Source organism: Dendrobates tinctorius, unplaced genomic scaffold (assembly GCF_039654945.1).
Source record: "Dendrobates tinctorius isolate UK_male_01 unplaced genomic scaffold, ASM3965494v1 ptg000062l, whole genome shotgun sequence".
Taxonomy (NCBI): Eukaryota; Metazoa; Chordata; class Amphibia; order Anura; family Dendrobatidae; genus Dendrobates; species Dendrobates tinctorius.
The window spans coordinates 10,544,456-10,564,933 of NW_027361730.1; the positions used below are offsets into that span (position 1 = coordinate 10,544,456).

The 20,478-nt window shown below is 45.5% G+C and overlaps 1 protein-coding gene across 2 annotated transcripts in view; it reads right to left on the reverse strand.

Moving 5' to 3' along the window:
• SND1 (staphylococcal nuclease and tudor domain containing 1) overlaps positions 1 to 20,478 on the reverse strand; it is a 956,786-nt gene that overhangs the window by 840,152 nt on the left and 96,156 nt on the right. For both annotated transcript variants that reach the window (XM_073579241.1, XM_073579240.1), the window contains exons 7-9: positions 18,798 to 18,956; positions 18,587 to 18,693; positions 16,001 to 16,091 (exon numbers count right to left, since the gene is read on the reverse strand). In XM_073579241.1, coding sequence (XP_073435342.1) covers positions 16,001 to 16,091; positions 18,587 to 18,693; positions 18,798 to 18,956 — 357 coding nt within the window. The remainder of the gene's footprint in view (positions 1 to 16,000; positions 16,092 to 18,586; positions 18,694 to 18,797; positions 18,957 to 20,478) is intronic.

Genomic DNA, 20,478 nt, shown 5'->3' on the forward strand with positions numbered 1-20,478 from the left:
TGCTACATTATTAAACCTTCAACAATGCTAAAAAAAATAAAAACATTTTGCAAATGGTGCTGATGTAAAGCAGACATGAGAGAAATGTCATTTATTAATATTTTTGTGTGGTATGACTATCTGGATTACAGGGATAATCAAAGATTGGGAATTGCAAATTTTTTAACATTTTTGTAAAATTTCTGATTTTTTTGCATAAATTTAAGCAAAACATATCAACTTAAATTCACCATTATCAAAGTATAATGTGTCACGAAAAAACAATCTCAAAATGAATGAGATATGTTGAAGCAGAGTTATTACTACTAAAGGCCGGGGTCACACTAACCGACGCAAAATACGGTCAGTATTTTACATGCGTAATACGGATGAATGGCCCCTAAATAGTGCTCCGTATGTCATCCGTAATCAAGGTGTGGTCGCGTATTTTGCGCATGTAAGCATCCGTATGTAATCCGTATGGCATCCGTATGGTGAGATTTTCTCGCAGGCTTGCAAAATGGACATATAATGGAGCCCTATAACAGGGTTTATAACAGAAACCAAAGAATAGATATAGACACATAGAATGCATATATATAGATAGAGATAGATATAGATATATATATATATGTATTCTATGTGTCTATACCTATTCTTTCGTTTCTTTATTAAACCTGTCAGTGTGAGTTTACTGTATAGCGCACTGAATTGCCGGCTTTGCTAAAAGACACCTGGTGCGTATTTCTCGCAAGTCACATGTGTGGTCCGTGTGTAATCCGTATTTTTTGCGCACCCATAGACTTGCATTGGCGTACTACGGCCGTAGTACGCTGACAATCGCAGCATGCTGCGATTGGCACGGACCGTAGAATACGGATGAGAAATAAACGGCTGGTGCGAGTGACCCCATAGAGAATCATTGGTCCGTGTCTAATGCGTGCTTTTACCGCCTCTCACTCGGCCGTATTCCTCGCCAGTGTGACCCCGGCCTTAAAGTGAAACTGGTCAGATTTAAAAACAATTAGCTCATCAGTAAAGGGTTAAAAAGGTAAAAACATCTCAGCAGTCTATTTATATAATTGTTTTGTAATGTTTTCATTTCCTGTTCTGTCCAGATGTCACCGTATACCAGAATTCCAAGCGGAAGAAGTTCAACGACCGCAATATTGGGGACACCCAAGTGATCGGTGTCTCAATATGGAAACTGCTGCTGGTACCAACCTATTGTGCGGTACCACCAGCGGGACACCGTCACAACACACACACTATACGCTGTACGCACCACACACACACACACACACTATACGCTGTACGCACCACACACACACACACACTCAGCCTCTTGCACAGTACCACCAGCGGAACACCGTCACACTGCGCCTAAGCAAATTCCACGCAGGTGCAGTGAATCATTCCACTGATTCCGGCGGCAGATGCGCAACATGTATACAGGCAGAGGAAGCCGGTCACATTAAAGGGGTTTTCCCATAAACGAAAGTTCATTTTAAAAATGAAAAATCTCCTGCTGGAATGTCAGTATTGTCTTTTGCTTCCTCCCCTGCACAGGAGCTGTGGTGTGTTCTGTACACAGTCAGACATAGAAAATTTTTTAAAATGAACTTTCGCTCGTGGGAAAACCCCTTTAAATAGAAATTCCTCCTGACATGCTGTGCACTGACTGGTTAGTGATGGGGTACACAGGTCAAACAAGAGATGACAAGAGAGGAGAAGACAGCAGATGGGGGGAGAGAGAAAGCGCACAGGGGTGAGACAGACAGAGCACAGGGAGGAGACAGCTCAAACGGGACAGCACATGAGGGGCGAACACAGCACAGGAAGTAGAGACACAGCAGACAAGGGGGATAGCACATGGGGTAGACAGGTCAAAGAAGAGAGCACAGACAAGAGAAGTCAGCACACGGGGAAAGAGAGAGTGGATAGTGGAGTGGAGTGGAGTGGAGTTCTCAACGCTGCAAAGCCTGCCCTCATCGTGATATTACCGCCCTAACGATGTGATAGCATCAGGCCTCCATCTAGTTTGAAAATAATTAGCAAGAAGCATTCACAAAGATGCTCATCCCCAATCATTGATTGGAACCTCTTGAAGGGCTGACTGGATCATTCATGCAGTCTACTCATTTTCTGTTGTTGGCAGCACAATAAGCTAGAAAGCTCTGTCCCCAGCAGATCCTGGTAGTCGTCTGCACTCCGTTCCTTAAGGTACTGTCACACTTAGCGATGTACCAGCGATCCCGACCAGCGATATGACGCGGTCAGGATCGCTGGTACATCGCTAAGTGGTCGCTAGTGAGCTGCCACACAGGCAGATCTCACCAGCGACATCGCTGGGGACGGGGGTCGCTACTTACCTGTCACACCAGGCGATCCTGCGTCCTCCCGCCCGGCTCCACGCGTCGCTCGTCGTCACAGCAGGAAGCGCCGCAGGAAGCTGACGACGAGAAACGGTCCAGGATGTTCTCGCGCGATCAGCGATAACCAGCGGGGGAGCGGGTTGTAGGTAAGTATCAGACACATCGATATCGCTAGCAATATCGCTGCAACGTCACAAGTTATAGCGATATTGCTAGCTATATCGCTTAGTGTGACAGTACCTTTTCTAGAGAACAAAGGGATGGGGGGGGGGTCCAAGATCAGACATGTAGGTCCCTTATCTCTCCAGACAATCATTTGTAGGAGGCACATATACTCAGGAGACTCTGCCAAGTTCGGTGGACGTTTGGATAATATGTCGGGATGAAGCAAGGGTGCGTTACACGTCATAGCTCTGAAAAGGATATGATCATGCCATGCCTTCATCCCTGTGGGGCCGCTATACGGGGACACTAAAACAAAGAAAACCCTCAACACAAAAGAAACTGAAAGTCCACAAGACATGGGGTTACTCCCCTCTTAGGTCATGCAGAAAATGCATTTCTGCAGCCACTATCACTAGCATTGATGAAGCGTACAAAGCTTAGCAAACAAGCTTCCACTATGTGCAGATTGTTCGTGCTTGCTCCACAGAATTAGTCCTATTGGGATTCTTTCTAAAACCTGCGTTAGCAGCCAATTACTTTAACCACACTGCTGCAAGGTGAAGCAAAAACTGCCTTTAGCAACATCGGAGATGACTAATGCTCTACCCACTGTGTACGGTAAGCATTTCTAAGTAATCCCCATCCTCCATTTACCACCCCACACTGCACCGTTTACTTTCCAAGGAAGCTCGATGGACACTTCCTGTGAATTTCAATTGAGAATTTAACTTTATTAGAAATGAACACGCACCTTTATGGAGACGCAGGAACTGAAACCCCAAAGCGTTGGTGGACAGTGCCATCTGCTGGCATCCAATAAGACTGCACATTTCTCAGACAGTCTGCATATTTAGAAATTAGCTCCTCTCAGACTGTCCTGCAACAAGCTTTGCTAGCGACTCAAACATCATTTGGCAGGGACTAGTTCACATGAAGCAGATTTACTGTGGATTTTTAGGCAGCAAAATCCATACGTTATTATATGTGGATTTTATGGCAAGCCACAAATATCAGGATTGCATGGCACAAATTTCATGCATTGAAAGGACACGTTGCATATTTTAAAATACACATCACATCATCTGCGTAGAGAGATTTGTTGGATTTTCACCTATTTAGTCTGTATGAAATTACGCATGGAAAATCTGATGGCAATATGCAATGTGTGACCGTACCCTTGGGCTAGTGTCTGCATGGTAAGGCCTAAGGGTTTGTTCACACTGACCTTTATTTGCACAGAAATTCTCCAATTAAAAAACTCCTAGGCCTCGCATCATAAAAACTGGCGATTTTCTCACCAGGCTTGACATGGGTCTACGGAGTCAGAACACTCTGGATTCATTAAGAGCAGGTCACTTAATCAGCAGAGCCTGATAAGTGGCTTGCACATCCATTTGCTACACTAGAAATCTTGGTCTGGAGTGAAATCTCTGCTGTAAGGAACACTAACATTAATTAGATGAGCTGTGACGCACGCCCCTGCCACACCAGTTATGCCCCAAACCCACCCATTCTGTTGAAGCTGGCAGACACTAGTGTGAAAATGCCAGAAGATGCTACATTTTTGCACAACTCCGAGTTGCAGAAACATTTTGCAACTTTTCCAACCAAATTTACGCCATAATTCTCTCAAATTTGCTTTGATGGATCAGGGTAATCTTTTATTTGCTGAGTTTTTGCAGCAGAAACTCTCCAAAACCATGAGGAGTTCAAAAACTCCCCAAGAGTGACATTACCAGAACGCCAATTAAAAGTCTTCTGACATTTTTTCTTATATGCTCACAACTTGTGTATTTGCAGTGGATTTTACACACAAATTGTGTGCAAATAAACTAGCATTATAATACAGTACCAGCTAAATAGAGGAGTTTAACAAATCTCATCTACAAGCTCAGGGCAATGTTTTTACGGAAAATCTGCAGTACCATATATACTCGTGTATAAGCTGAGATTTTTCAGCCCATTTTTGTGGGCTGAAAGTCTCCCCCCCCCCCCCCACACGGCTTATGCGCGAGTCATATACCGGGGGGGGGGTCAGAGACAATACTCACGACTCCTGGCACGTCTCTGCAGCCCATGCTTCTCCCTCTGCCGTCTGCTTCCTGCATTCAGGGGTCACATGGTACCGCTCAAACTCATGAATATGTGCATATTTATAAGTTTAATGAGCGGCACCACGTGACCACTGAATGCAGGACGCAGACAGAGGGAGAAGCAGGGGCTGCCGCTGCAGAGGAGACTTTGCGCCAGGAGGGGGTGAGTATGATGGGGGCATAGTAATATTCACCTGTCCCAGTTCCATCATCGTACAAACAAGGGGTATTTATGGAGCAGTATTAACCCTTGTGCAGCAGCATATTATGGGGGGTATTTATGGAGCATCTTATGGTGCAGCATTAACCCTTGTGCAGTATATTATGGGGGGTATTTATGGAGCATCTTACAGGGCAGCATTAACCCTTGTGCAGCAACATATTATTGGGGGTATTTATGGAGCATCTTATGGGGCAGCATTAACCCTTGTGCAGCAGCATATGGGGGGTATTTATGGAGCATCTTATGGGGCAGAATTAACCCTTGTGCAGCAGCATACAGGGGGTATTTATGGAGCAGCATTAACCCTTGTGCAGCAACATATGGGGGGTATTTATGGGGCATCTTATGGGGCAGCATTAACCCTTGTGCAGCAGCATATGGGGGGTATTTATGGAGCATCTTATGGGGCAGCATTAACCCTTGTGCAGCAGCATGTTATGGGGGTTTTTTTTATGGAGCATATTATTGGGCAGCATATGGGGGGTATTTATGGAGCATCTTCTTGGACCACCATTAACCCTAGGCTTATACACAAGTCAATAAGTTTTCCCAGTTTTTTGTGGCAAAATTAGGGGGGGGGGGGGTCGGGGACGTGGCTATGGAGTGAGAGAGAGAGAGGACGCTGGACGGGAGAGCTCCTTACCATCCTGTATAATCCTGCTTGCTAGGACCCTTTTCAACGGCATATTCGGGGCTGCCTGGCACCCTCTGGATACCGGGATCCCCCCTGGGCCCCCGCAGGAGGACGGTGAGCGGCCGGTGTGTGAGAGGCTGGAGGAGCTGGAGCGGGCGGCTGTTCCCCCACGAGGCGGCGGCCATCTTGGGCGCGCGGCTCGGCTGTTGTGAGCTGTACGTCGGCCTCTACTGCTGCACATGCAGTGAAGAAGTCAGCTAGCAAGATAAAGGAGGACGCAGTGAGCAGGGGAACCTTGGAAGACGGGGGTGGACGGCGGGGCCCGCAGGGAGCGGCGGCCATATAGGACGCGCACTCTGTCAGAAGGAGCGAGGTGTCCAGTCTCCAGTGTTGCAGGGGCAGCGACCTGTATCCTAAAGGATCTGAGAGGAGTGCGGTGAGTGCCCTGAAAGATGGGCCCTGCATAATTTCCTCTCTCTACTCTGAATCGCTGGCCTGCTGGTGCCATTACAGTGGGGGAATCTGCTCCCCCTCCCATTGCTGCTGTCTCTCCGGGAGTGGGTGTCCCTCCCCCTCCCCCTTGCCATAGGAGCCTTGGTGACATTCTATCTTTGTCTACAGGAACTCTGCTCCCAGGCTATAACTGATAAGCGTGGCCCCTGCTGTATACATATAAGTGCAACAGGAGGATTTCTGGACTGTGTAACTTCAGCTACACTGGGATACTTTGCGGTTCATAAACATGAATCGGTCTAGGGGATCGTCGGCAGCAGAAAAATTGAAGGCATTTGTTAGACCTGACTCGTCAGAGCGCACGCTATTTACGGAACACCTCCTCACAATCTCAACGTAAAAATCGTGCCTCAGGGGGTGGAGAGGAGATTGAACAGGAAGAAATGACCCTTAGCCTGCATCAGCTGTTCAGATGCCTGTTTATCTCCCTCACCAGGACATCCCTGACGGAGAAAATAGAGGATGTCTACACTGAGGTGGGGAGACTCCGTCACAATATGCAGGCCATGAGGGGGCGCATCACGGAGGTGGAGACAAGAGTGTCCCAGGTGGAAGACACCATTACGCCTATGGAGGCTAAGGTAGCGGGCTCTATGAACGCCTGGAGGCAAAAGGCAGATGACCTAGAAAACAGAATGCGTCGGAACAACATCCGTGTCATCGGTCTGCCTGAACGATCTGAAGGTCAGCACTCTGAGCAATTCCTAGAAGGCTGGCTTAAGACTTCTCTGGGAGATGAATTTTCCTCGGTGTTCGCTGTTGAGAGAGCCCACAGAGTTCCCACCAAACCTCTACCTCCGGGGGCCCCGCCTAGACCCTTCCTGGCGCGTCTCCTCAACTGCAAGGATGGAGACACCATTCCGCACCTCGCACGACAAAAGAGCCCCATCAAGTTCAATGACGCCGTGATTTCAATCTTCCCGAATTTCTCCGTGGAACTCCAGAAGCAGCGTGCGCAATTTATCGACAGCAAGAAGCGGCTCAGGGAAAGGAACATTATATATTCCATGTTTTATCCAGCTCGGCTTCGGGTTGTCCACGGGGGTTCCTCAGTGTTTTTCACGGATCCGGCGGGGGCTGCCGAGTGGCTGCGGTCCCATAGAGGATCCCCTGCAAAGGAGTCCTAGAGTATCTATTTTCATCTGGATCCTCTCATTGCAGGCTTAAATCGGAGCTCTCCTGGCAGACACCCAGAGACCTACAATACCGGACACTGTGTTCAGTGATGGTATCCCCTTGTTTGTTTTTTGATAGAGGAGCAGGACTTTGCTCCTATGTTACTAGGGTTATATTTTGTTGTCTTTTTTCCAAAAGCTTTAGGTTTTAGCTTTCAGTGTTACTTAGGTAGAGGTTGCAGCCAATGGAAGTCCTATTTGTGTGATGTCTCTGAGTTCTACTTAGGCACCGATACACAACATGACCAGATAAGTGGAGATGGGTTCTGAATTAATCTGCATGATGTGGAATATGATGGGTATCAAAGCCCCCCCGGAAAAAGATTAAAGTATTTTCACAAATTAGGCACTATCACCCTCATATTGTGGCTCTGGTCGAGAACCATTTGACCAGGGATACGGCTCGGAGTGTACAAAGACCATGGGTTCAATGGTCTATACACGCATTTCACACCAGTTACTCTAGGGGGGTCTCATTATTAATACACAAAGACGTTAGATGGGAGGCCCGGAGAGACTCTGAAGGGCGCTCCATATTTGTGTATGCACTGATCAATTCTAGGAAATATGTTATTCTGTGTGTTTATAATCGCCCTCCAGCTGGTACGTCGATTCTCCAAAAAGCATTGAGTTTTGCTTTAAACTACCCAGACGCAGATGTTATTTGTATGCCGGATTTTAATTTGGTTATGAATAATTGCCTCGATAGATTGAGACTGGATGACGGGACACAGGGTGGGACCCCGGCAGTAGCTATATCCCAATTATCACAGTTTATAGAAGGTAGTGGATGGTTGGACCTATGGAGGACACGTCACCCAGAAACAAGAGAGTATACTTGCCATTCTTCCACTAGGCGTTCCTTATCTCGCATAGATTACATTTTTGGATCTAGTGGTCTGGCGATGCGGGTGGATAGTATTGAACATGGAAGTAGAGGGATTTCAGACCATAGCCCAATCATTCTTAAGCTCAGGTTTTGCCTTCCGGGTGGTAGGATAACATGGAAATTAAACCCTTTCTGGCTGAAATTGATCAAGTCACCCGACAGAACAATTGACCAATTACATATTTTCGTGTCCTCCCACCCCGAACCCCGGAATGTTAATTTATTTTGGGACACCCTTAAGGCGTACTTGAGGGGCTGCCTATCTTCGACAATCTCCTACATCAAACGGGTGACGTCGGGGGAGGATGACGAAATAGAGCAACGATTGAAGGATTCAGAGGCTGCTTACATATCTAATCAAACTAGTGGTAATAGAGTGGAGTGGTTAACTGGCCAAAGATTATATACTCAACATATAGACTCCAAGTCCAAACGTAAATTATTTTTTACTCGCCAGTCCTACTTTGAGCTAGGGAACCAGTCTAGCAAATTTCTGGCCTATTTGGAGAGGCAGCACAATACAACTAACACAATATTACAGATCCGCAGCTCAGATGGTACAGTGGTGTCCTCGTCCGAAGAAATAATGGGATGTTTCCATGATTATTATAGCTCACTGTACAGTTCAAAAAATGACATTGGTAACCAGGGGTGTCTAGACTATCTATCAGATATAACGTTTCCCACGCTAAGTGCATCTCAGCGGGCCTTTATGGACGCTGATTTCACTCTGGAAGAGATAGAAGTTGCCATGAGGGATATGGCCTCTGGGAAAGCCCCTGGGCCGGATGGGTTCCCTATTGAGCTATACTGGAAATACCGGAAGATTTTAGCGCCACTTTTGTCGTCGGTGTTCCGGGAGATTTGGGGGGGGGCATGCCGGAGTCCTTCTATGAGGCTAATATAATAGTGCTTAAGAAGGAAGGGAAGGACCCTCTGGACTGTGGATCTTATCGCCCCATATCTTTAGTAAATGTGGATTACAACATTTTTACGAAGATCTTGGCAACTAGGCTAAATTCAATTATTTTGGAACTTGTACATCCTGATCAGACTGGCTTTATGCCTGGGAAGAGCACCTCCATTGATATTAGACGGGTTCAATCGGTGGTTCATTATAGCTCCCTGATGCCGGACAATAGATGGGCATTCGCGTCGTTGGATGCGACCAAGGCCTTTGATTCCCTTGAGTGGCCTTTCCTCCACGCATGCTTGCAAAAACACGGTTTTGGAAATAGATTTTTAAAATGGGTTAATACATTATATATGAAACCTAAAGCCCGTGTCATTGTAAATGGTTCCACTTCCGAGTCTTTTTCTTTGCACAGGGGGACTCGTCAGGGGTGTCCCCTTTCCCTGGCCCTCTTTGCTCTTGCAATAGAGGCTTTGGCAATTCGCATGAGAACTTCTCCTAATATTATGGGTATAGAGATAGCAGATCGGGTGGATACCATAGGCCTATATGCTGATGATATGATAATATTTATGGATAGAGCGGAGGAGACATTGACGGGGGTGATTGCCACTATAAATGAATTCAGTAGATATTCCGGCCTGTATATAAATTGGGAGAAGTCTGCTCTGATGCCTCTTTCTCATGCCCCGATGCCGCGACTTGGGACTCTCTCCTTGTTGCCTATTGTACCACATTTTAAATATTTGGGTGTTCATATTTCTCAATCTAGCACACTTGATCTACAACTTAATATATATCCATTATTAGAGATGGTTAAAGTCAAATTTACGATTTGGAGTAAACTCCCGCTTTCTGTAGCTGGACGCATTAATCTAATTAAAATGATACTACTCCCTAAGATAAGGACTATAAATAAGTGGATGCCTGGTAATCATCTTCTTAATTCTAAGAGCCATTTGCTTCATGCTGCACATGCTGATTGCCCGCTAGGGTTCTTGGAGATGGAAAAAGTAAAAGTCCCACGTCTGCTACCCATGCTTCGTCTTGCAAGACTAGTTGGGAGACAGATTAAGAGGGTGGTTGGATTTAGTGATATCATAGCTGAAATGCCCTTGTGGAATAATAGTTATTTTCCGACACTGCTTGCCCACCCATCTGCTGAATTCTGGCCTCAGTGCAATGTCTCTACGATAGGGGATATATATGAATGCGGTACACTATTATCTTTTGAACAATTACAAGCTACGTGCAATGTCCCGAGGTCACAATTCTTCCGATATTTGCAATTAAGATCAGCCTTTCAATCGCACGAGACATATCGGTATGAATAATGCTATTTCGTCACTACCCTTGATAGGCATTCTTAAATCACAGGGTCCCCAGGGTCTCATCTCCTCTCTGTACACACACATGCTATCGGTGGGGACGGAATCTGCCGTATGCTTGGTTAGGGGGAAATGGGAAAGGCTCATCCCTGATACTCAGGGAGAGGAGTGGGAGGAAATTCTGGAGTCACCAACTAAGGTGTCTCCGTCAATTAACAATAGAATGATACAACTTTATATCATAAACCAATCATATTTGACTCCGACTCGACTTTTTAAGATGGGCCGTTTCCAATCTTCGGAGTGTCTGAGATGCCATGCATCCGATGCAGATTTTGTTCACATGATTTGGCAATGTCCGAATATAGCACACTATTGGAAAGAGGTGACGTCATTATTAACCTCCCTGGCACAGATTCCTGTTCCCCTTGAGCCATTGGTTTGTCTGTGTTGGGGTGTGGGATGATGAGACATGGGGACATTATACGGGGAATTTCTTACGGGAGACATTGTTCATGGCACGGAAGGTGTTGGTACTGCGGTGGATGGGGGGATCGGATCCCTCCCTTAGGGCCTGGATAGAATTGGTGAACTTGATTATCCCATATGAGCGCACGCTTTACCAAAACAGAGGGTGCCCGGGTAAATTTTGGAAGATATGGGAGAGGTGGAACTCCTCTCACCTCACGTTGTAGGACGGAGATATCGCATGATAAAGGGCTAAATATATAGACATAGGCTGCAAATATTTGTTTTGTTGTAGTAGTAGTGTTTTAGAAGTAGGCAGGCTATATTATTTGAATAATATTACACAGACTAATATAAGGCAATTGACAGTATGTTTTATTCAATGCACAGTTGGTATACACACGCTGCTTGACATTGTTGCTCTGTGATATGTATGTGTGTTAGGCCGGTTTCACATTTGCGTTAAAGGCCGCAGCGTCGGCCTGCGTACGGCCGCCGCTAAGCCCCTCCCCTGCCACGCCTCCGCCGGTAGCTCCGCCTCCGGGCACATGACGCTGCATGCGTCCCCTATCTTTATCACTGAGGACGCAGGCCGTGCGCAGTATGCATTTTGGCGGCGCCTGCGTCCTTTTGACGGTGCGCAGACCAGCGCCAAACGCAACCTGTTGCAATTTGGTTGCGCTCGGCGTACCGTCTAAAGGACGCAGGCGCTGCCAAACGCATACTACGCACGGCCTGCGTCCTCAGTGATAAAGATAGGGGACGCATGCAGCGTCATGCGCCCGGTGGCGGAGCTACCGGCGGAGGAACGGCAGGGGGCGGGGCTTAGTGGCGGCCGTGCGCAGGCCGACACTGCGGCCTTTAACGCAAATGTGAAACCGGCCTAACATGATATTTTCATTGCTGTTGGTTTGCATACTGTATACCCTGCCTTTGGTTCAATAAACGAATTTAAAAAAAAAAAATTAGGGGGGGTTGGCTTATACACGAGTATATACGGTAAGTTAATTCTATTTTGATTTGACACTTTTACGATGTACAATACAAAATAATATTGTGGTACAGTGATAGCCAGAAAAATCAATGTAAATACTTATGTCCCCAAAAAATGAGAAAGGTATTTCAAGGAGTGATACCTTTATTGGCTAACCAGAGAAATTATACTTGCAAGCTTTCAGGGCTCAGGCGGCCCCTTCATCAGGCTCGATGTTGCAAAAAGGAGTACACCTCAATGAAAGTCTAAGGAGCAAAGCTAACATTTAGGCTACAAAATTCTAATTAAGAAGAATTCAACCAAAGTTAAGTCTAATTATTCATTAAACAAGTATCCAGCAGACAGTAGACTATAAAAAGGGAGTTACTTTACAAGGAAAACTCTTTCCCATTTCATGCTGCAACCAATGGCCCAGCATGGAAGAGAAATGTCACACAACCAGAGAAAGAAAACCATTTCTTTACAAAAGAAAAGTGAAAGCTCAAGAAGATCACCAAAGCTTTACTTATCGGTCATAATAATGTAGCAAAAAGTGATACAAAAATTTAACAGACATGGAACTGCAACCACCTCAAAGAGACATCTAGGTCGACCACAGAATTGAGCACCTAAACAGGAGCGTCTTCTGATGAAAGGGGTTGAAGAAAATCGGGATGCAAGTTCACTGCAGTTAGCTAAAGAAGTAGAAAACCAAACCGGAGTGTTTCACATACCACTATACTCATACATAAGAGAGGACTGGAATGCATGGGTGTCGTCCACGAAGGACGCCTTTTCTGAAGCCCATGCACAAAAAAGTCCACCTACAATGTGCTGAAAAATATGAAGGCTACTGGGTCTATACCCTGGGGTCATTAGACCAAGATAAATGTTTTTGGAACTGATGGCTTTAAACCTGTATGATGTCGCAAAGGTGAGGGGTACAAAGAAAAAAGCATAGTGCCTAGAGTTAAAGAAGGTGGTAGCAGTGTCCTTATGTGGGGGGCTGCATGAGTGCTGCTGGTGTCGGGGAGCTACATTTCACTGATGGCATCATGAATTCACAGAAGTACAGCTCTATTGCCATGGCACAGTTGCAAACTATCTCGGGGCTAAGGGCACCCTATCTATCCATGCTCACCCGGATGACTTCTGATGGTGAAGACATCGGGGCCATGTGCCTTAGACTAGTTTCACACTAGCGCTTTTGAGCGCAACGACGGCCTGCGCACAGCCGCCGCTAAGCCCCGCCCCCTGCCGTGTCTCCGCCGGTAGCTCCGCCTACCGGCACATGACGCTGCATGCGTCCTGCGTCCCCTATCTTTATCACTGGGGGGCGCAGGCCGTGCACAGTATGCGTTTGGTGGCGCATGCGCCTTTTTGACGGTGCGCCGAGCGCAACCAAACTGCAGCAGGTTGCGTTTGGCGCAGGTCGGCGCACCGTCAAAAGGACGCATGCGCCGCCAAACGCATACTGCGCACGGCCTGCACCCCCAGTGATAAAGATAGGGGACGCAGGCAGCGTCATGCACCGGTAGGCGGAGCTACCGGCGGAGGCGTGGCAGGGGGCGGGGCTTAGCGGCCTTACTGTGCTCCTGAATCTGCCCTTTTCTGTACCCTTCACCCACCCAGGGACAGAAAACAGACTTAAAAGGGAAGACGTGCTGGGATAAATAAAAAATACCAATCATACAAATATGAACTGACAAACAGAATGGAGCACCGAGAAGTAAAGAAAGGGAAAATTAAATAGGAGATGATGAGGATTTGCACACAAACAAATTACCAAGCAACACTCAATACTCCAAAAACGCCTCCTCAAAAAACCAACAGCTCCAGACAGTATCAAACTAACACTGGCAATCCTTGATTGCCAGATGAGAGTCTATATAGCAGAGGGGAGTGGCCAATACCGAACAGCTGAGAGCATCAAAGCAGGAAAGTACCAGGAGCTCTCAACTGAACAGATTAACCCCTGCCCTGCTAGCAGAAACCTGCACTGTTAATATGAAGGTAAAGTGCTTAGCAGTGCAAGAGTACGAGAAATCAGACAGTGCGGTATTCTGGCTCCTCTCTGTCGCGATAAACCCGTGACATATAAATTGAAAAAGAAGATGCTCCCCTCATTCTGTGCCCTTGGTAGACGTGCATTTTTTCAACATGACAATGATCCAAAACAAAAATCTAAGACCACAGATGCATTTCTAAAGAAGAACAGGATTAAAGTCTTTCAATGCCCAAGCGTCTCCTGATCTAAACCCAATCAAACACACATGGGGAATTATAAAGAGACAAGTTGAGCATCACCCTCTATCCAGCAGTTTAAGAGGTCGTTCTTGAAGAATGGAAAAGGATAACCGTTGCAATATGTTGCCAACTTTTTCATTCCGTGCACTGAGACTTAGTATTGTCTTTAAAAAATCATGGAGGCCGAACTAAGTACTAGATGTAGCTGTTTTTGATGTGGGTGCAATAATTTTGGCATCAACTAAGTAGAGTAAAACTGAAGGCTCTGTAATGAAAATTATATACTTTCATGTTATAGGTTAATAAAAATGTTCTATGAAACATAGTCTTTTCAAAAGTTTGTAAATTGCTCTTGTGTTCAGTGAGATATTAATTAGAATCTTACTTTTCAAAAGGGGTGTACTCATTTATGCTAAGCACTGCATATCCAGCTTTCCTCATCAGAGAACCATTGAGCTTGTGTGCAAATTGTTTCATATGCAAGCAGATGTCACTATTAAGCACTGTTATCAGACACAAATCATGTGCACAAGATTAAATAATAAGGTGCAACACTCCTGTCGATGCCACTGCACAATGTCCACTTCCACCTCCTGCAGGGACCCCGGCTCACTCACCATCCCAGCCCAACGGAGTTGTCTCCTGGCGTGTCCCTCCAGCTACTTCCTGCTTACGTGCCGCAGTCCGGTAGCGTGCTTAGTATGCGCATGTCCATGCTTCCCAGTTCTTAAGGTGGCAGCGCGCACATTATGCTAAATGCTCTCAGCCTGTTGCTCAGAGGCATATAGCATAAGTAGTACACCTGCCACACAAGAAGGCTCCCAGCCAATAGCTGGGAGGCATCTTGTATAAAAGACTCCCTCTTCCCTAGGGAGTCGCCAAGTAACAAGTGAATTATAGTTCGTAAGATGTACTGCTAGTGAGTAGTGCTGTCCCCTGATTCCAGTATGGCTAGGTCCCCTGGTCCCAGTGAGGCCAGGGCATGAATGTTATCCCCTGGTCCCGGAGTGGCCAGTTCTGTGTCTGTAGACCCCAGGTCCAGGTGTGGCCAGTCCGGTATCCTCGCCCCGTGGTCCCGAAGCAGCCAGTGACTAAACCTCGACCCCTAGTCTCAGCGCGACCAGTGCCTAAACATTGTCCCCTGGTCCCGGAGCGGCCAGTGCCTGAACCTTGTCCCCTGCTCCTGGTGTGGACAGTGCCTGAATCCTGTCCCCTGAACAGTCAGTCCTGTTCCTGAAGACCCCTGGTCCCAGTGCAGCCAGTACATGCGCGCTATTCCCCGGTCCATCGGTAGCCTAACCCTGATTCTGAATCCTGGACCAGTATGTCAGAACTAAGTCCTAAATCAGTGTCAGTGTACCTGACCAGCAGTTACAGTACTGGCTTCTGCCCTGGAGTGTTAGCTGGCAGCTACCTGCAGCACGAGCCTGACCTCACCACTTAGAGGCTCCAGTAAACACCAAGATAGCCGCTTATTTAAGCCCCTTCCTGGGTAGGCCTGGCGCTGTGGCACAGTGGGCCCACAAATCACACAAAAAGACACACAAGGCACAAACAAGCCTGAAGTTCAGTGGTATTTGTGGTATGTCCTGATGAAGGGGTCACCTGAACCCGAAACGTGTAGAATAAACCACGTTGAAACCTCTACAATTTTTGGAATTCTTCTTGCAGCAGGGCGGGGATGATCCTTCCTTCCCACCTAAGTGTATGCTTCAACCAGGTCCTGCACTGACCTGTGGATCTGCAGCAGCCGCCATTAATATATGTCTTTCCTTCACTCTCACCAGGTGAGTAGTTCTCTTAGAGGGCAACTCTGTGTAATGTTTGATAAGACCCTATTTGCGCTTTTGTGTCTCCCTCTTTTATGAGACTAAGAAAAATGGCATAAACGGCTCAAAATTGGTTACACTACATACAATTACTGGCGTTGCACACTGTATCACCTTGTCATGACTGAACCACTGGTTTAAGCCCCTTAGTAGGTGTAGTACAGAAATAAAAAAATTGCAACATAGTTGACATTACCTTTGCCACAAATTGTCTGTCTTTCTGATCCAAACTGGCAGTGGGGGCCACATAATCTCTCCAGATCCTCACTTTGCGCTCCTTAGCAAAACTAAGATAAAAGTAAAATATACTTAGATTTCACAAGTCATCTCCTCTGAATATAGGCAGCTTAGACATTTCAAAAATTACAATGTAGCATAATCATGCCAAAGTAGCTTTTTGAAGGGGAGGGACAAAAAACAGCACACATTTCAGACTCACCATTTCTCAAGAGTGTACATTTTTTAACATGTTACTTCAACTCCTCTGAACCTGCAGCATTAAGAAAAGCTTAAGGGTATGTTTCCATGGTCAGTAAACGCTGTGGATTCGACGTGGTGTACAGCCACAGCGTGGAAACCGGAGCGTCCAGATGTTATAGCATAGTGGGGGGATTTCATGAAATCCAATCTCCACTATGCGTTCAAACAAGCAGGTGGCACACCCGCGTATACGCACATGCGGCACGTCATTATAGACCACATCATGTCTATTTATCTTGCGGAGACGCTCAGCCTCCGCAAGATAAATAGCACTGTTCTATGTATAGGATGCGGTGATTCCGCAAGTGTTCAATGAACACATGCGGAATCACCGCGCGTACAAAAGGGGGCAGCATTTTGGGCAGAGCTGTGTCCAAAGCGCTGCCAATAGGGCCCATGGAAACATACCCTAAATGGAACCAGTCACCAGAATACTGCTGCTTAACATGAAAGCATGATCTTAGAGATGAAAATGAAAGAAAAAAAAACTTGCATTCAGAGTGCACAATGCATACAGAGCTTACCAAGAGTCATGGCAGCAATGCTGAAGTTGGCAGCATTAGGGTGTCATGTCTCTAAGTAGACCTAATCTGCCTTGAAGAACATCCCCTGGGCAATTGACAACAGTGCCAGATGTGCAGAAAGGGTGAGTGGGGTGTCTACTAACCCCTTCACTCCCAGAGCTTTTTTCGATTTTTCGTTTTTCGCTCCCCTTCTTTCCACAGCCATAACATTTTTATTTTTCTGTCAATATGGCCATGTGATGGTTTATTTTTTACGGGACGAGTTGTACTTTTAAACAACACCATTGGTTTTACCATGTCGTGTACTTTTAAATGGGAAAAAAATTCCAAGTGCGGTGAAATTGCAAAAAAAGTGCAATCCCACACTTGTTTTTTGCTTGGCTTTTTTGCTGGGTTCACTAGTTGCTAAATCTAACCTGCCATTATGATTCTCCAGGTCATTACGAGTTCATAGACACCAAACAGGTCTATGCTCTCTTTTATCTAAGTGGTGAAAAAAAATTCCAAAGTTTGCTTACAAAAAAAACCAAATTGCGCAATTTTCTGAGACCCGTAGCATCTCCATTTTTCGTGATCTGGGATCGGGTGAGGGCCTATTTTTTGTGTGCCGAGCTGACGTTTTTAATGATTCCACCTTTGTGCAGATACGTTCTTTTAATCGCCCGTTATTGCATTTTAACGCAATGTCGCGGCGACCAAGAAAACGTAATTCTGGCGTTTTTAATTTTTTTCCCGCTAAGCTGTTTAGCAATCGGGTTAATGCTTTTTTTATTGATAGATATGGCGATTCTGAACGCGGCGATACCTAAATATGTGTATGTGGGATTTTTTTTTTATTGTTTTATTTTGATTGGGGCGAAAGGGAGGTGATTTGAACTTTTAGGTTTTTTTTTTATTTTTAAACATTTTTTTTTTATTTTTTTTTACTTTTGGCATGCTTCAATAGCCTCCATAGGAGGCTTGAAGCATGCAATACTCGATCGGCTCTGCTACTTATGAGCGATGAGCAGATCGCTCATATGTAGTAAATTTACTCCTGTACTTTCAGCGCCGACCACCGGGTGGCGCTGAAAGCCATCTGCCTGGAACAACCATAGAGGTCTCTATGAGACCTCTGGTTGTCCAGGCAACATGACGCCGACCCCCGATCACGTGACTGGGGTCGGCGATGAGCTCACGGTGGCCGGAAATGCTATCTAAATGCCCGCTGTCAGCTTTGACAGCGGGATTTAACTAGTTAATAGGCGCGGGCGGGCAGCGATTCCGCTCGCGCCTATTGCGGGCACATGTCAGCTGTTCATAACAGCTGACATGTTGCAGCTTTGAGGTGGGCTCACCGCCGGAGCCCACCTCAAAGCGGGGGGACCTTACCGATGACGTACTATTCCATCATCAGTAAGGAAGGGGTTAAGACAGAATGGGTATGACCAGAAGATGGCAAGGGTATGGGGGTTGTCAATTTTGCTTTATTTGTAGGTTTAAAAATGAATGAAAAAATATTCCTGTGTTCACAATAAGAAAGTTGCCAGATGATAAGTTGGCTACTGGCTTATCTCCAGGAGAACATTCGGCAGACCAAAATTGGATATGTCCGATTGACTTTTTCCCCTGACCGTCAGTTGGCCAGCGCCCCAATATTCATTAGATTGTCAGCCAAACACATCGATATTGGTGGGTTCAGCTGATATTAGTCTAATGTGTATAGGACATTAAGGGGTTAACCTTATAATCCATTAAATTGATCAGACAAGTGACACAATATGATCATACAGACTTACCGCTCTGCTGCACGGAGCTTCTCAGCACCTTGGGTATACACAGCAATAGACCAATCTACACAACGAGCAAAACCTTCTTTCAGGAGCAATTCTGTAATATTTCCATTCTGCAAAGGGGAAAAGGTTTCATACCACGTTTAGAAACAAATGCAACTAAGAGTCTATCACTGAAATATATTATATAATAGACATATTTTAAAAAATGACATACGGGATGAAGAATGGTGCCCAAGGTATTTTGGTTGTGGCTGCTCTCTAGAACAATTTGTACATCTCTTTGCAGTAGACGTGACTCTGTAAAAAACTTTGCTTCTGCAGCAAAGGGTTCTGGAACTTCTTTGCCTTCTGCATTTCGCTTGAAGGTTGGACACTATAAAATAAATGGTATAAACATTTTAGACTCGGCATACAAATAGTACACGTCCTTGAACTATGAATCAAACATGGGAAAGAACCCAACATGATCTCAGAATTGGGGGACACCTTTGCACCTAAACAAACTGGAAGACCAGCTAATGGCAATACTGCATAAGACAAAATATTTTTTAGTGTCAAGAGTGTGCTGGGACTGTTCAAAAGCATTTGTTTTATGCTGGACAACCACTTAAAAGGGGCTCTGTCAGGACAGAATGTCTGTTCAAAATAAGTCATGCCGATTGGGCAGAGATAGCTGGAAGCCAAGCAAGTGGGAAGGTGTATCTAAATATTTGGCCCCACCATGAAGCTCCGAGCGCCTGCACTTAGTGTGAATAGTCAATTCTGTGCTGACAGAGTCCCTTTCATGTTAAGTCAATTGCTGCCAATGCACAGCTCTGTAACCAACTGTGGAGACTTCCTGTGTATGCACAGCAATCTCTTCTATAGGTCTCCGCAATAAGGGGTCAGATGAGGTCTGGGTCCTAATTGTTGAAAGGCTGCTGTGCATGAACACAAGGTCAGCAGGTTGTCAACATAGCTACTTTAGAGAGGATATGTGAAAACACAACCTGAATCTGAACATATTTTGTATATTTTTTTGGAAAGCTATATATGGCAAGGATAGAAGTCAGCCTTATAAAGATTGATGTATCAGTTTTGTGTATCTATATGTATAAAAGCGGTTTTCATTGAGAGCGAAACATTACAAAAGAATAAAAATTATGTTATATAGACACACACAATTTATTACAATAGACTCTAGACTACATGAACCATTAGCAAGTAATTTTAAAAAGGAAAGTGAGGGTTGGGTAGGAGCACTTAACCTCCATAGAACAAATGCACTGAAAGCACCAATCTAGTTTTCCAGCCTCACTCCTGTCGGATGCTCTAGTGTTTCGATACAAGTCTAAGAGAGCCTGGTTCTGCCTCGAATAGAATTGCATTGAGAGCTTGTGAAGTACATCCATGGCTGAAAGTGTTGGCACTCTTGAAATTGTTCCAGAAAATCAAGTATTTCTCCCATAAAATTATTAAACTATATGTTTTGTTATACACAAGTTTATTTCCTTTGTGTATATTGGAACAACATAAAAAGAGAAAAAAAAGGCAAATTGGACATAATTTAACACAAAACCCCCAAAATGGGCCAGACAAAATTGTTGTCAACCTTTCAAAATTGTGGATAAACAACTTTGCTTCAAGCATGTGATGTTCGTTCAAACTCACCTGTGGCAAGTAACAAGTGTGGGTAATATGAAAATCACCCCTGAAACCATATAAAAAATGGAGAAGTTGACTCAATCTTTGCATTGTGTGTCTGCGTGCATCACACTAAGCATGGAGAAAAGAACTGCCTAAGGACGTGAAAAACAAAATTGTTGAAAAATATCAACAATGTCAAGGTTACAAGTCCTTCTCTAGAGATCTAGATGTTCCTTTGTCCACGGTGCGTAACATAAATAAAGAAGTTT